This window comes from Falco punctatus (genome assembly GCF_963210335.1).
Source record: "Falco punctatus genome assembly, chromosome: 7".
Lineage (NCBI taxonomy): Eukaryota > Metazoa > Chordata > Aves > Falconiformes > Falconidae > Falco > Falco punctatus.
In genome coordinates this window covers 72,697,126-72,714,728 of record NC_137587.1, presented here as the reverse complement: position 1 = coordinate 72,714,728, position 17,603 = coordinate 72,697,126, and the positions used below count along the sequence as shown (strand labels likewise).

The following is a 17,603-nucleotide window of genomic DNA, read 5'->3' as shown; positions in this document are numbered from 1 at the left end:
TTACTGTTTATAAGAAGAATGGGTCCAGAGATGCCTGTATCTCATGTTTGAAGAGAACCACCTCAAAATCGTCTAGCTTCATCTGCCTCCTTGGATCCTGCAGGCAACAGGGACCCTTTAATATTTACATCAAGTTTACAACTTCTCTTTCAAGCCTTGCCTCTTCCTGAAAAGATGCTAAATATTGACTTGTGATGTTGAGGGTGTGTTACCCTATGTCCCTCATAACTTTATTTCGCTAACTACTGTGGACCTGACGAGCCCTGCCTTGGGCTGGGAGGCTCCATAGGGCTTGTCAGCAATGCTCTTTCAGGTCCAGGATACATGAGCGATGTACCTGGGTCTGAAAATCAGATACATGTTAACAGCGTTTTTATTCTAGCAAAGCCCATAGGTAAGTTCCTGACTGCAGAGCTGGCAGCGTTGCTGCTGAAAACCCTCACAGAAAAATCAAATCCTGAAAATACACCTGAAACTAATGATGTCTTCTGTAGGCTGGCACTTAGGATGCTTTTTTCTTCACTACAACTTCATCTTGCAGGAGCTCCCACCAAGAGCATAGCCCTCCTGAGTTCTGAAGCTGAGAAGAGTACTCCAATGGCACTCTCGACTCATGAGGCTTTGCATGGGTAAAGCTAACTGAAGGAGCTGGGACCCCAGAGAGCACTAAACAGTTGTGTTCCTTCCTCCCCTGCATGAAATGCCCATCTTCTGAGTCTTGCTGCAATTTACCTTCCTAGTTCTTATACTCAGTAGGAATTTAATTTTAATTGCAGTGTTGTCTCTTTATCCAAGTAAGGCTGTAAATGTATGCCTTTCCCCTTGCTCTGGGAACAGGATTCTTCACTTTCCTTAAGAGCCTTCCTGCAATCTTAATTCTCCTGTATACCTTAATTAGCACACTCCTAATCCGAGTGGTTTCCTTCCTGATTTGCACTTTTCAAGACTGTTACCCTGATGCAGACATTGTGGTACAAGTACTCACTGTATTTATGTCTTGAATTTATAATGGTCTCATTTTTAAACTTCTCATATTCTGTTATTCTCTTCTATTATTCCCTGTTATTCTTCTTTTATTCTCTTAAAAAGTAGAGATGATGATCTTGGTATTAGAGGTAATTATGTAGGTAAGTCCTCATCAGGTTTTACTGAAAACTCAGCAGCTCACCATGAGTTAATTCAAGAGCTATTGCAATTACTCAAGCCTTCATCACTAAGCTGATGGCATTAAATTATCTTTTATGTTGATTTGGGGATATTTGAAAATGTTTTGGAGCTGCCTGGACCACATCCCATCATTGTTTGGCTTTCTGAATTGCTTCTGTATCAGACCATCCTGTTTTCTTAGAGGACTTAATTGCTGTTAATGCTTCCTAAAACATGAAGCTGTTTTAAGAACAATAGCCTCCCAGGACCAGGTTGGGTAAATGTTTTACATAGGATATAAAACTCCGGTTAGGCTGGGAATTCTTGCAGTACTCTGTAACATCTCGTTAATGCATCCTGATGACAGGTACCTAATATGATTCCCCAAGCATGTGAGTTAATGAGATTAAAACCATCCTACAGTAATCTTTGTCAAGCTGCATTTTGTTCTTTTTGAGTAATACATGGGAGCATAAGTTCTGTAGTATTTAAGCTTTACTAATCTCAGTGCTGCATTTATTGTATTGTTGGCAAGTTTGTGAGTGTTGTTGGGTGGATTAATGAGACTTTATTAAATCTGTAGTAGGACATAAAGTTATGCTGCTGACACACTCCAGCTGTAGTGTTACCCTGTTCCACTGCCTTGACCTGTGCTGGGCTAGGCTGCTTGAGCACGCTGTGGAGCAGGTACAAAACTGCAGTTATACAAACAATTTGGTTCTGGTGTCTGGCAATTTGTGAAGTTTTTTGCTATTTTTAATATTGATCTGTTACGTAAATATAGGGGGGTGTATGCATATACTTGAAACAGGCTGTAAAATGTATAATCAGTATGATTTCAGGTCCCAAGGTATATAATTTACAGAGCTCTGTGTCTGTGTGTCTGACATATATATGTCTGAATATAGGCTGTGTACATATAGTGTTCCCTGTGCTGAGACTTTACACTGGATAGCAGCACGTTGTATCTTTGTGTATTCAAGCAAAGGTGGTGTTTTGACATAGGACAAAACCCCGTATTTCAAAAAAAACCCCTTCCGTTGTGTTTTGCAACTGCTTATGAGATGTAGACTGGAAATACGTTTTTTAGCAGAAGTGTTATGCAGCTGGATACTGATGCAGGGATGCCAAGCACCTGTGCTAGACACTGATTAGAAAAATTTGCAGTTGGTCCTGCACTGAATTCCTCCCTGTGTGGGCTGGTCTGATTTTTCTTTTTGACTAAAAGGTAATTCAGAGAGTGCTGTGCAGCTCAGTGAGTGTTCGGACAGTGAGGCTGTTTTTTTCTTTTTCTTCTGGTGCCTTTCAGAAAGCTAATGCATGCAAAAAGCCACTGTCAGCTGAGTATAAATATTGCGTACTCTTGCTGAGAAATCTGTTGCTGAGCTGTTAGGTGGGAAGGGTAGGCTCTGGCTCCTGCCAGTTGGGTGTTGAGAGTTTTGTGTGCGACTTACAGCAAAATGGTTCGCACATATGCTTAATGACTATGATTGCTTATTTTTACATGGAGATGGGTCAAAATTTCAATCTTTTCCCTTTTATGAAGGGATTTTTTTTTTTTTCCTTTCTCATGAGTATAATAAGAATAAACTTTGTGTTGTGCTGAAAAATGATGGCTATTTATTATCTTGGTTGAAAAAAGAGCCCTTTTTTGGACATGCTTCATTTTCTGCAAGGGCTATCATCTTCCTAACTGTTCAGACAAGTGCCAGCCCACATTTGGGGTTGTACTCTGCCTGGTGTTTAGTGCAACGTAGGGAACTCCATGTCTTGTTCCATAAGTCCAAGTGTTTAAGCTGCCAAAGCTAGGTGCTTTCATGTGGTACTGTTACTGCTTTGAAATCCATTTGTCTATTCAAGGGTGCAGCTCAGCAAAGCCTGCACTGATTTGGCCTTCGGTTCATTCACAGTGTGTGCTGAAACTTACTTGCTTGCTGGGCAAGATCAGACAAAAAGGACACTCAAGAGGTAAAAATAAAGGCTCTGCCCAGTGAAAGATTTACAGGCAGGAGGAAGGGTATTAACGTTGTCCTGTTGACTGATGTCAATTGTTTTCATATTCTTCCAGCTGAAGGGCTTCCCCAGGTGTATTACTTCGGACCGTGTGGAAAGTACAACGCCATGGTACTAGAGCTGCTTGGTCCTAGCTTGGAAGATTTATTTGACCTCTGTGATAGGACGTTCACTTTGAAGACTGTATTAATGATAGCCATCCAGCTGGTGAGTAGCAGTGGGCAGGGCTCTGCCCGGCAGCCCTCATGATGCCGACTCATGTTTATGTCAGTCCTGGGTTAGCTGAAGGTTGGGGTCATGGGGATGTCTGTTGGTTGGAGAGAGAATCTCCTTCCGTTGTAGAATCACAGAATGGTTTGGGTTGGAAGAGACCTTCAAAGACCTAGTCCAACTCCCCTGCCATGGGCAGGGACAACTTTCACTAGCTCAGCTTGCTCAAAGCCCTGTCCAGCCTGGCCTTGAACACTTGGAGTCATAGGGCATCCACAGCTTCTCTGGGAGACATCTTCCAGTGTCTCACCGTTCTCATAGTGAAGAATTTCTTCCTTGTGCCCAACCTAAACCTTCCCTCTTTCAGTTTAAAAACGTTGCCCCTTGTCCTGTCCCTACAGGCCTTGATAAAATAATCTCTCTCCATCTTTCTTATAAAAGAAAGCTTCTCAGGTTTGAGAAAAACTTCCTCATGAAAGGAAGGCCAAATTATGCTTATGAGCAAACTTGCTCCTTGTGTAGCAGAACCAGTGAAGCTGGATTCCTATGGACTTGCGTCCTGTGTCCCCTACACACCCCTGCCCCAGTATCTACCCCAGCTGAGCTCCCTCCCTCTGTTTGGACATCACCCAGAACATCTTATTACTTACCTGCTCCCCGGCACACATTGAGCACAGCACCCTCCCACCCTCTTACCAGTTTTACTGGTTTGGTGCTGCCAGGCTGCTTATGGACTGAAACCTCTCAGAGCAATGGGAGCTGAGCTCTCCTTAGCCAAAATACCAGCATTCGAGGTCTCTGCCTTTGTCAAATTTGGTAAAAATTGGCCAATGTGTTTAAACGACTAACAGGTAGAAAATAATAGATCTGTGGGCAGCATCACAGAGCCCCTAATTTGCCTGAAAAGGAAACCAAGCTGAAAGTGGTAGCTTGGATTTGTGTTTGCATTAGAAGTGGACAATGTGAAAACTGAATGTACTAAACGTGGTGAGTGAACTTCCGCAAGTCAGTAGGGCCAATCAGTTATTGTTTCAGTTTGGCTTTCTGGTTTTCAACCTGTGATCCACAGATACCCGAGTGGCACAGCAGAGCTGGAACTGTATATTCACGTTGACATATCAATGGATAGAAGTGCTGAAGGAAAGTGAAGATAGTAAGGGAGTGAGGAAAACAATCCTTTCTAAATAAACTGAAGTTTGCCACAGCAGAATCTCAAATGGAAAATTGAGGTCACAGATGCAAAAGTTTGAACAGTGCCTGCTTGGTATTGGGTTCATGAAGTTGTCCTCCTATGGCTGAGCAGTCTAGTTTTGTTGGCTTTGAGTGTTCATCAGTGGAAAAACAATTTATAGTATTGTTTTTGATTATATCAAGTGGCAACAGATGGCAAAACCTTGGATGTAGTTTGTGTGACCTTTTGGTTGTAAAGATGTAAATTTATTCCCATATGACTGCCGGGGAAATCAAGATGGTCACAGCAGTGTCCATCTGCCTTTTGCCAAGCCCTAGGAGCATTTAAGGAGACAGATTTAGCATCTTCAGGTGTGCCCTGTCTCCTTCCCTGGGAAGTTTCCTGGGAGAAAGGCTCACCTGGCCCTCGGACACGTGTTTTCTGAAGTGACTGGCATTTACTGCTTGACTGCAATGAAAACCCTTCGCTCCAACCACAAGGCTCTGGGGAGAATTGTCTTGGATTTGTCTTAGTTCCTATGCTAAATTGTTGCAGTCACTGTGTCACAGTCCAGTGTGAGAGAGACATCAGAGAAGGGAAGTTGGACTGTCATATTCAGTCGGTTTGCCTCCATAAATCATGTTTTGCTCTTGCTTTTGACCAGTCAAGCCTGCTTAAGCTACTGTACTTCTAACCACAGGCGTGAGGAGACATAAGACTTCATTGCCAGAATCCAGTGCATTGCATGAGCAGCGTTTCTCTTCTTTGATGCTTGACACACCTGTTAATGAAGCCTAATATCCAGGGAGACTTCCAAAAACATGAGTGGCCTGTTACCACCCAGACAGCAGAGAGGAGCACCCTGCCCTGATGTAGAGAGTGAGGGACAACTTAGCACGTTGCAGAAAACTGCTACTCTGGTTGGGTTCTCCCCAAAATGCCATCAAATTATATCTTTTTTTAAGGCCAGGAAGACCACCCAAAGGTAAAGCAGTACTACTTGTCTGGGAGGCTCCTCTGCAGCATGGAGCTCAGGGAGTTCCTGGGAGTCACCTTTGCATTGCCACTCCCACCTTAGGTTTGATCCTCTCCAGAGGGATCTGCCGTGGATGTCTTTGCACTTGTTGGAGCAGCAACACTGGCAGCGAGGGTGCCCTGAGCTAGTGGGGTGTTAAGTGTCCACCCCTTTGTCCCTTAGATCTTTCTCCCCTCACTTGCATGTGATGATCCTGATGTCTTTCGGAGCATCGAGTTCCTTCTCGGCCATTGCATGGTTCCTTGTCGTTGCCTGCTGCAGGCTCAGCCCGACAGCACCAACTGCTGCTTTCAAGGTCCTGTTTAGCTGCCTTCACCCTGCTTTCCCTCCTTAAGCCTGACTGCTGCTGCAGCACATCTCTGACACATCTACATGTGTCCTGCATGCTAAAACTAGGCAGGAACTTCAGATGCAGTGTGGTGGCACTTGATCTCCTTTTTTTGTGTCCAATGGTCAATTTTTAACCAGAGGCATCCCTGAAAAGTGTCTTTTAATAAGCGTATGTGCTTGGCTGGTCTTACTTACCTTGACAGGTAGCAGCATCTCAGGACTGGGGCGGATCCTTTTATTCTACAGATGTTAGAAGAAAGAGAAGCCCTGTAGGAGAAACAAATACATCGTCATTGATTTAAGGAGTGTCACTCATGATTGTAGGAGAATTTAAACATGGTTTTACATCAAGACGACTCCTGGCTGAGGGAGATAGAGACCAGACAAGGATGAGTCTTCAAGAAGGAGACCCTATTCTGGAATCTTTTCAGATGAGATGACACAGTAGGAAGGTCATGCCTTGGCAGGGGGATGAGCCACACAGCCCTCAGGTTTGTCACTAGGCTTGCATATTTTTCTGGTAAGTGTGCCTTGTGTTCAGAGCTGTGGCAGCAGCTTACCAAACATAGCTTGAGCCAGATCAGAAATGTTCTTGGTCTAATACCACCATTTCATACCTCTCAGTGAAAACCTGCATTGAAGGAGTCCTCTGTTTTCCTTCCCTGGTGGAAGTTTTCCAGCTCTGTTACTGCTGTAACTTCTGCGTCTCCAGTGTTTCATGTTGCTCTGCTACAAGCATCACACTGGAACTGCTTCCTCCGTCCTCTCTGTGCAACTGAATAGATCAAGCAGTTGATGTTCCTGAATGAAGCAAAGCTTGGCAATTAAAAATGCTTTCACTAATACCGTTCCCTAAAGCCCATAAATCGGAAGGCATCTTAGGGCTTTGCAGAGCTGACTTGGTGTTTGGGCTGGGGGAGAATGTTTTTTTTATTCTGGCTTTAACTTTTCCACTCTTGGCCAGGTCCAACATCTGTGATACTCATTGACAACTCAGTTTTTTCAGGAGTGAATGTTATTTTCACCCTTGCTTAACTGCTTGCTGTCAGAAGCAAGGTCCATTGTGCTAGGCACTGTGCAAATACTTCCGGCTGAGGTCTGGACCAAGTCATGGTGAAAAGGTTTTTTGAGTGGTGACCCATCAAAATTGTCTTTCATAAAAGACACCAAAACAGCCTTTAAACAGAAGGCATTTTTTTATCTCTGCTGATCTGATCTATATTCAGGCAGGTGGCGTGTGGAAGAAGGGCTCAAATTTATCAAGAGGGTCTAGACATGACATTGCCATCGAGATCAGATCCTTAAGAGTTACCTTTCTGGGGGAAAAGGGTTTATTACACTTGCTTCCTTGGCAGAAGAAAGGAAAATAAAAGCATGGGTTTCTTTGTCATCTGGTTAAATGTCACAAATATCCTCTCATTCCTCAGCTGCACTGCAGGAGTCCTGCTGTGTGCCAGGGGATGCTCTCCCCTTCTAGGGGTTTCTCTGACAACTGAAATGGAGATTTGTGGCTCTGAAGATGGACTTGGCTGGCTGTGGCCATGGAAATCCTGCTTTAATTTACAAGCAGAGTCTCCCATCCACCCCTAGTGTTTCTGTGCCCTACAATAAAATGCCATAGTCTGTTTTTATTGCTGTTAAAATAACAGAGCAGATGTCAACACTGCTTCACAGTGACTGTTTTTCCAGTGTAAAAGCAATTCTGACAGTTGCAGCTCCTTGCAGTGGGTTCTCTGACTGTAGGATTAATGCACAGACATTTGAGCCTGTGGTTCAAACACAAAGGAGTGGGCACTGTGTCTCTGCATCCAGCACGTTTCTGGAGTGGGAACTCCTCTTCTTCAGCTGTGCAATGGGTTTGAGTCAGGCCGAGGCTGTGCTGCACCAGCACTGCTCGTTTCTTCTCAGACAGCAAGCCTGAAAGGGTGATGCAGCACAGATAGTCACCAGCCCCCCATCACTAGCAGCCATAAGCAGGGTGAGTGTCTTGTCAGGGTGAATAAAGCATGGAGGCTACTCTGGCAAACATCATTCTGACTTGGAGTGTCTTTCAGCCATCACTGGCTGTGCGCAGCTCTCCAACAGCACATCATGAAGCATCCAGGCAGGTGGAAGTAAAGAAAAAGGAATGTGAAAGATCCGAGAGCATCTGTGTGTGTGTGTGTGTGTGTGTGGTGAAGCAAAAGAGGCAGGTAAATAAGTATCTCTTAAGTGCTGCTGGAGTGTATAGGTTCATCTGACATCTCTGCTGTCCAAGTTGTTGTCCTGGCCAATGCAGCTTGATGTGAGTTTTTAAGGAACAAAAAAAATAGGCTTTTTTTCAGGTTGTGTAATTGCTATTGACCATTTCAACAATTGAGCTTCTTTGGTAGCAGGGACAAATGAGCCAGTCAGGCTCTGTGTGAAAGTTTATTATGTATTGAGAGGGAAGGAAACACTTTGTTCCTGTTTTAAGGGTTGCATCTTGATTTGAATTGCCTCCCAACATACCTTTTTGTCTTCCAACCTGCTGCTGTGTCCTGTAGGTGATTCAAAGCGTGAAGAATGGCTGAAGTGCAGAGCATCTGCTCTGTTCTGCATCATCCTGTAATTGATTAGAAATAATGGCTGTTAGCTGTGAAACCCATTTTCTCAGCACATTGAAATAAATCACTACTTAGAGGTGAGGGAAATGGCAACATGTGCTGTTACCATCTTTGAAAAAGCCTTTGAGTCAGTCCTGTTTTTTAAGATTGATTCACCTGCAGTCATTTTTTTCCTGTCTACTACCCTCTCTCTGCACATCATTTTTTATTTCATAAGGAGTGCTGCCCCCTCCTGCCTGTAACTTCTTTTGTAGTGGTGGAAATGTAGTAGGTTTTCCTTCAAAATAAGGCATCTGATAAACCTCTGGGAGCAGGATGGAGTGATGACACACACATATGGAGCTTTCAGCCAGGTGTGGATCCAGGGTCTGTAAAGAGAAAAAGAGGTCTGGATTTGCCAGCTGAGAATGCTTCTGGATTCGGAGCGGGAAGCCAAAGAGCAGTCAGGGTCTGTCAGCCCAGTGGTGCTCACGGTCAAGGCAAGCAGAATGGCTGGAAGGACTGACGTGGGGTTACTGCTGCCTGGGCAGCTGCTCAGCTGGGGGAAGAGCTGGCTTGGTGATCCAGACTCCAGGATCCTGCCCCATGCGGGAGCTGTGGAGCTGTCCTGCCAGTATCGACCTAGTGCAGAACTGCTCAGGAACTAATGACTCCCTGCAGGGAGCTCCCTTGGGGGGGCACCAGCTGGTGGCTCTCAGCTTAGGTGCTCCCCGAATCCGATAGCATCACACTGTGAGGTCCACCGCAATGGTGTGGCCCTTAGCTCTGTAGATTGTTATTAAATTGTTCTTATCTCAACCCTTGAGTTTTGCATTCCTTTCCGATTCTCCTCCCCACCCTTCCGGGTTGGGGGGGGAGCAAGTGGCTGCGTGGTGCTTGGTTGCCGGCTGGGGTTAAACCACAGCAGTCCTTTTTTGGCACCCAACATAGGGCATGAAGGGTTAAGATAAGAACAATTCAATAATTTAAACAGAATAAAAAGGAAAGAAGAATAATAACAATAATAATAGTTATAATGGAAAGGTGGGGAAAAGGATAAAATCCACAGGAAAAGGGAGAAAGGAAAACAAGTGATGCACAGCACAACTGCTCACCACACACTGACCAATGCCCAGCCAGTCCCCGAGCAGCCATCCCCCCTCAGCTAACCCTCCAAGTTTCTATACCAAGCATGACGTCCCACGGTATGGAATACCTCTTTGGCTGCTTCAGGGCAGCTGACCTGGCTGTGTCCCTTCAGTCACTTGTGCCCCCTCCCAGCCCTCTGGCTGGCAGGGCCCAAGGAATAGACAAATCCTTGACTTAGTATAAACATCACCCAGCAACAAATGAAAACATCAGTGCGGTTATCAGCGTTGTCCTCACATCACAGCCAAAACACAGCTCTTGACTAGCACCTAGGAAGAAAGTGAACTCCATCCCAGCTGAAACCAGGACAGATGCTTGTTAGTGCAAAATTTTGAGTTTGCAGGAGCTTTGCAATGGTTTCATTGTGTTGCAAGCCTGCATGCAGACAGGTAGCTTCAAATGACCTTTCCATTGAACCATCTTGCTTAAACAAAGCCACCATGCTCTACAGCATGCAGGGCAGCTGCAGACCAGGACAGCTATAAATGGGAATTCACAGGTTTTTGTTTAAAACCTCAGAAGGAAATTAAAAGGGAATGAATTAAATGAAATTGTGAGTAATTTCCACTTAGAATCATCTATTAAGTTAGGAACTCAAAGGAGAACTGCTTGGTGACCTATTCAGACTTCACCTGCAATATATTTCATTTCAAAAGCAATATTAATTATAAGCATCTGAATAAGGTACATTGTTAGAGGGGAAACGGCCCTCCATTGCCTCGGAATCGGGGTTCCTGCCCTTTTATCTTCTCAGTAATACTGCCAGAACCAAGTTAGTCAAAAGCTGAAAAATATTCCAGCTATTCCTAGTTGACAACCAATGAGGTTAATTATTATTTTTAGTCAGTGTTGAGGATCTTAAGGCTTCTGCCTGCCCAAAAATCCCCCTCCATGAAGAATTTGGCATGTCTAAGACAACATATGGGTTGAGGGAGGAAGGTGGTAAGACACAGAGCAACAAGGGAAGGCTGTGGGCAAGGGAAGAGCTCTTGGTGTAACTGGTTTAGTATGTTTAAAATCAATACAAAAAGGCTGCTGCAATTCCCTGTGGCATCCTTCCAAAAGCTGTGTCCCGGTGGTAACGTTACAGAAACAGCCTTTGCAGTTTCTGTAGGAATTAAGTCAGGTAGCCAGAGAAAGGAGGGGATGACAAATTCCTCTTCTAAGACTTCATCAGAGGACATGACCCAGCTCCGATCAGAAATGCAGCTTTGGTTCACTCGCTCCATCTGTTGTTGCATTTCTCATAGAGTAGCTGAAATGGGAGGTAGCACTGAGCTGAGCCTCAGTGGTGGGCTAACAAAACTTTGTAGCCTTGTTAGCTGGGAGAGTGAGGTAGCTGGTCTGCTCACAAATAACTTGCCTTGTTGTTTTGCAGATATCTCGAATGGAGTACGTGCATTCAAAGAACCTCATCTACCGAGACGTCAAGCCAGAAAACTTCCTTATTGGCCGGCAAGGCAATAAGAAAGAGCACGTCATTCACATCATAGACTTTGGATTGGCAAAGGAGTACATTGACCCGGAAACCAAAAAACACATACCTTACAGGGAACACAAAAGCTTAACTGGAACAGCAAGATATATGTCCATCAACACTCATCTTGGCAAAGGTCTGTGTGGTTGGTAGGAGCTTGCCATGCCAAGTTGTGTAGACCTCCAACAGTAGTTTGGCTTATGGGTCTCTCGTGCCCTTTGAGCTGTTTGTAAACCTCTCAATGCCATGATGCTGTTTACAGTTGTGAGACTTCTTTTTTTCCCCCTTTTGAGGATTTGAGACAGCTGAAATGTTGCAAGCCTCATAATTACAGATTTTATTGGGAACTAAATAACTGGTAGCAACCCTACACTGATAAAAGACAAGTAGGTGGGTAGTAATTGCTGCACTAAATGATTACCAAATAGATTATTATAGCACAGCTATACCTTCCAGTTTCAGGTGTTAGGAGTTGGATGTTCCCTGACCTAATAATTGGTTGGAGAAAATTAATGATTTAACTAATGTTAAACCTGGCCTTTATCTCCTCTCCTCACTGCCTTCTTTCATACCAGAAGATTACCTTTCTGTGGCTGAAAGGCAAAAAAACTTATTAAATGTTTATATTCACTTAAACTCACAAGAGCAGTAAGATAATTGAACCTTCTTTCAGTAGCCTTCCAGCTATGAGATCAAGGCATCACTGGCTTTCATGTCTCTTGGAGAGCGCTCTTTCTTTGGGGAGTAAGGAGGGATGAGCCCGACTTCTCATTTTGGAAAATCTAGCGAAGGGTCAGGAAAGAATGGAGGAATGAGAAGCTGCAGTGGGAGCAGGCTCGGAAGCTGCTGGTGCTGGGGGTGTGCTCTGCAGGTGGATATGGAAGGAAGATGCGCTTGCATTTGAAGTACACAGTGTGCCTTCTTTAGGAGCCATTGCCGTGCAGGTTTTGCAGCTCATGCTGTGGCTCATGCCGGGGAAGATTCTGTTCTGGGTGCATGTATTTGAGGAGGGGAGGATTGGCTGCTGGCTGTGGCGGGGGCTGTCGCTGCCCAGAGCGGTTTTGTGGGGCTGATGCTTTGCTGGTGAGGCCAGCCCAAGTGGAGTCAGTCCCTTCACATTTAAAAATAAAGGAGTCTGATTACAGTTCTTCTGAAAGACAAGTGCAGTCAGCCATCTTCCCAAGAAGTTCATCTGTATTGTTACATTAAATTACCCAGGACAGCCTCTTACCGCCGCTCTGCGCCCCCCCCCCCCCCCCCCCCCCGCCATTTTTACAGCTATGTGAGTGTAACCTGCAGGAACTGTCATCTCAGTTCCCTTCTGCTGAATGTTCTCACCCCCAGCATCTTTTGAGGGTGAAATTTGCTGCTGCTTTTGAAGGAGAGTCATGCTGTGCAAAGCACTGCCTTTTTCTCCTCTTGCAGATGCTGCAGCATCAGGGACAGCTCACACAGTTTGTCGTAGCGTGTGGGCTGCATGACTAGATCTGCTCTGGATTGTGGCTGTGGAGCACGTTATTTGCTTACAGGTGGAGATTCAGAGCAGAGGAGGTTACATCAAATCAGTCTGCAAGTCCAGTGAACTGAAGTCCGCACGGTGCAGCCCAGCCCAGCTGCAGGCCCATGCAGTTGTGCTCCAGATTAGTTGTTCTGTCTGGTATCATCCCTTGAGTTTTTTGATACATTTTGGTACATTATTTTAAGGATGCTTTTTCCTTTGGTTTGAGGTCCCTTTATTCCCCTTTTCATTCATAATCATAACATCTGCATGGCAACAGCAGCAAGTGTTTCACAAGGAAAAGCAGTGCTAGAAGGAGCTGGGTTTGCGCTGCTCTGATGTGATGAGCTGCAGAAGCAATTGGGAAAGGATTGGCACTGTGCAACATGGTAGTTCCCTGCAAGTGTCCCCTGCCTGTTCCTGTGTAGTTCAAAGGAGATAACATAATCCAGAACCACATCACAGGTGCACCATCGGGCACTGGCAGTCCAGAGGACTGTGGAGCTTCTTTATTCCTCTGTGATTAATACTTCTACCTCTTATCAATTCTACCTAAGGCTGGGCAGTATGTCTTACAGCTCCTGTGTTATCTCATGCTTTCTAGCTGATCTTTACATGTTTTATGCTTTTTTGTAACAAGTTCCAAGTGGTTTTGCACAGGTATGGACAGCAAGTGAACTTCCCTGTGATAACTTTTATCTCAGAAATAGGTGTGGCTACTGATCAGATCTCAGATCCATTTCTGCAGCCGCAGCAATAATTTATTATCTCTTCTGTTTCAGAGCAAAGTCGTCGAGACGACTTGGAAGCTCTTGGCCATATGTTTATGTATTTCCTCCGAGGCAGTCTGCCCTGGCAAGGATTGAAGGTAGGTTTGAGCTGTAATTTTTGCCCTTTGAAACTTTGTCTGGTCTATGCCCAAATGAGAATCTGGTAGGGAAACATTTGCAAAATCCAACCAGAAACACTGTTACCTGTCACTTCGAGTTGCCCTTAGCTTAGCTGAATTGGTACAAGTCTGGAGGGAGGATTCAGCAGAGGCAGATGAGCAGCTGGGAGAGGGACAGCAGAGAGAGCTGTTGAGCTGTTGGAGCAGCTTTGCTGAAATATGAAGCTGCCCCAAGCTGGAGTGTGACTGGGACACAGTGGTTGTTTATGAAATTCCAGTTATGGCACACAATCCCCTAGCTGCATCTGTGAAAAGTGTTTGTAACGGGAGCAGTTTGATGGGTTTAGATGTGCAGATGGACTTTGGCTTGAAAAACTGGTTTTCTGGGAGTATTGAGTTTGGCTTCCCTCCAGAGATACTGGACACTCAGTGCTTAGAAGTTTATGAAATGTCGTGTACAATGTGAAGAGCTGCAAGCAATTGAATTATGGCAACTGCAGCTAACATCCGTCAGCTGAATTAACTAATAGTAAGTCATTTGCTGGCTCTGAAGCTGTTGGTAGCTGCATCTTCACTTCTCCATCACTTTCCTGATGATTAAGCTATGTGTTCAACTTTGGAATTGCAGTGAGCATAGGGAACGCATTTGATCAGGTTAGGAGAAGGTTTATTGGTGAAGACGGTAACTCCTGCTAGACCTGTTAGTACTGTTGGAAAAGGAGACAAGGTTTTGGGGTCATAAGCTGCTCAGCAGAGTGCTGCTATGGTCAGTGACAGTGGCTTGTATGATAGACCTTGTTAAGCTGTTTTGTCACCATCTATCCAGAGTTAGTCTCAGCTTAGCTTTATCAGATGTGTGCCAGAAATGTTAACAATGACTCATAAAAGCAAAGAAAGGGGTTTTCGGGCATAAGAGTGATTGTGAAAAAAAATCAGAATATCTCTGACTTTAAGTTCACACCTCTGTAAGTGTAAGTTATTCTGTTACATATTTTGTTTCTAGCTTAGTTTAACTCATCTGCTTTAAATTAGTCCTGTAAATTATTCTAAAATAATTCCAGGTTTAGACAAGATTCTACAATTTTTTTTCACTTCAGTGCTGAACTGGATAAAAATTAGTTGACAACTCCTTGAAGTTCTGCATTTCTTTAGCTCCAGAACAAGCACAGACTCTTCAGCTTGATCTAGAATATGGCATCTTCATGCTTCTAAGTTTCCTCCGCTTACACTTCTGGTCTATACTGCCAGTGCTAACATTTTGAGAGAGCATCTTACAAGGCTAATTATGCTGCAGCTAGGTTTAATTGGCATATTTTGTAATGGAGGCAATAAAACCCATACTTAGGATGCCAACTGGACCAGAGTTCTGTGGGGGCGGGGGGGAGCGGGGCAGGTGGGAAATTAGGTGAAAATTGTTTCATTTTCTTGATGACCAGATATTCAATCAGTGCTGTCTAAGTAATAGACAGTTTTGAGGTAAAAGGAGAGGCAGTATGGGAGTAGCATGGAATCTGGGAGAACTGTGATTGATGTAACCATATAGTTATATCTATGTGATGCCATTCTATTATACACAGTAAAACCCGCATTGCCATTGCAATTTCCCTACTTTTGCAGTTGTTTATGAAGGCATCTTGGTTGCTGATGGCTCTTAGCCTAGGACAGGATACTGATGTGCCATCATAGTATCTGCAGTTTTGTCTTATTGACCCATAAAAGCTCCCCTGTACAGTCCTCAGGACTAGGCTGTTAAGAAATTACCGTTGTAAGGCACTAAAAAGTGTCCTTCCTTTCAAGTACTGAAGAGGTTTTGAATGTGTCCTTGGATGTTCTTTGCTGATAGCACATAAAATGCATAGTGAGAATTACAACAGGGTAAGATACTATTCCTACTAGTGTAGTCTAGGATGCAGTTCAGTTACAAGTAACATCTTCTGATACCACCCAGAATCGGTATTAAATACCTTGTTTTTCTTCCCATACAGCATGTCGTTTATCACATGGTTGAACTCTTTCTCCACAACTGTTTTGTCTTTGTGCGCTACAGGCTGACACCTTAAAAGAGAGGTATCAGAAGATTGGGGACACAAAGAGAAACACTCCAGTTGAAGTTCTCTGTGAGAACTTTCCAGGTAAAGCCCTGATGGGACTGTGTGAGTGCAGCTGGAGGTGAACATACCTTGTTAAACATGATAGTTCTGCGCCCCTCTGGCAGAAAGTATTTGGATGATGTGTATCCATTGTGGTGTTCCTCAAGCTGGCAAACAACTGGAGCTGCTGCTGTAAATTAGTAGGGCCTGAGGCCTTGTGGCTGAGCACGACTCTTCTCATCCAGGAGGCTGGACAGTGCTCAAGTGGCTCATGTTCCTGCTTTGCTTCTTGGCTTCCTTCCAAAGAAGGGCCTCGTTATTTTCTCTCTCCCAAGTGACGATGTTGGATCTACTGAGTAATTCTTTTCCAAACTGAAGGTTTTACAGGGGTTAAAATTGTAGGTAGCCAGCTTAGAAGATGGGATGATGTGTCTGTCCTTGAACTCTACCTTGTGACAGCAGTTTTAAGGAGAGTGTTACTAAAGATGTGCTTCTGGCCAAGCCCAGTATCTTTTCTCTAGTTAAAGTCTGCCTTGGAATTAGGAGAGTGGAGTACAGAGTTAAAGCCCTCCCCAGTACCCCATGGCCTTCACAGAGTACAGGGGGGGTTGGTGTTTTTTTGAAATCCTGACATCAGCGAGAGCACCCAGGTCCCCACAGTTAGCCCCATTCCTGTAGGAGCCATTGTGTCACGTGGCTCTTTCCCAGCTTGAGGAGTAGCAAGCCTGGAAGGTGATCATTGTTCACTCAAGTTGTGCTAATTCCCCAGGTGTATTCACATCCAAAATCCACCTAGTTCCAAGCAGAACAGCTTCAGGTTGGCCATTCTCATGTTTTGCCCCAATACTCCCTGGTCAGAGCTCTATCACACCTGCAAGTCTGGGCTGAATGGAGGTGAGAGAACTTACTTCTGTTCCTTGCTTGCCTTGCTCACCTGTTGGTCCTCCGCCTTCCAGAGATATTAGCAGGAAGAGGGGATTACCTTTCTTCTCTTTTTTTTCCTCTTTTACCTCCATGTGACATGCAAGCTGCAAGCCACGGACACAGTTAAGTATCAATAGGCAATGCTATTCTTATTTTTGTTAGCTAAAGGCAAAAACCATGCTGTTGTATCAGTCGTACTGCAGTGCACAGACTCACGCCTCATACTGAGCTCTGCTCAAACATCCTGCCTTGGCTTAGGCGTAAGCCAAGGGAGAGCTGGGAAGAACATCAGTTTACCAGAGCTCAGTTCTTTGTGCATGCAAAGTACAACCCAGATGCAGGAAAGAATTAATTAGCATAACGCCAAACACTGTTCTGTGTGCGCCAGGTAAATGAACACTGGAGCTTCCCCTTCGAAGTCTTGTTTTGAATATTCAAGGCTATGACTGACGTAATGACATCGGGCAGCCAATGCTCTGGGCAGCCAGACCCTGGCCGGTGCTGGAGCTCAAGGGTCCCACGGGGTGCCCACTCCTGCTCTTCTTCCCCAGATGAAAGTGCTGTGGCTACTTTAAATGTCTGTCTGAGAAGACATATACATGAGCATCCTGTTGGCTCGTTCAGTGAGTTAGCATTTATTGTAGAGTGTGTTTTAGTGTTTGGTTTTATACAAATATGTAGAATAAAACTAGCTGCAGAACTCAGATTTGAGATGGAACAGCAGCTTTCTGTGGAGCAGAGGTGGCACTTCCATCTTTGCTTGAGAAGTGTTTGATTTGCATTGTGGACTATTACTAAAAACCACTGCTTCCACAGGAAAAGCCAGAGGTAGCACTGGCAGCCCAGACAGTTCTTTCACAGCGTGACTCTCAATGCTAAAACACAGACCTTGGTTTATAACAACTCATTCAGAAGATTCAGAATAAAAGCAGAGTATTAATAGACTTTGAGCAGGGCAGGAGGGCTCTGGAAAGCTGAGCGAGATTCATCTAGCAATAAAAGACTGTCGAGTAGGTCACTGAGGGTGAAGACTTGTTGGATATCCTCAGCTTCTGTCAACCTGTATGGCTCAGCTGAACTTAGTGGAGCCTGGACCATGTGCATCA

At 44.6% G+C, this 17,603-nt stretch overlaps 1 protein-coding gene across 6 annotated transcripts in view; it reads left to right on the top strand.

Annotated features, from left to right (window-relative positions):
* The window catches only part of CSNK1G1 (casein kinase 1 gamma 1), a 115,348-nt gene that overhangs the window by 79,909 nt on the left and 17,836 nt on the right, over window positions 1-17,603 (top strand). For all 6 annotated transcript variants that reach the window (XM_080397132.1, XM_080397134.1, XM_080397136.1 and 3 more), the window contains 4 exons: window positions 3,215-3,366; window positions 10,998-11,232; window positions 13,377-13,462; window positions 15,531-15,615. In XM_080397132.1, coding sequence (XP_080253258.1) covers window positions 3,215-3,366; window positions 10,998-11,232; window positions 13,377-13,462; window positions 15,531-15,615 — 558 coding nt within the window. The remainder of the gene's footprint in view (window positions 1-3,214; window positions 3,367-10,997; window positions 11,233-13,376; window positions 13,463-15,530; window positions 15,616-17,603) is intronic.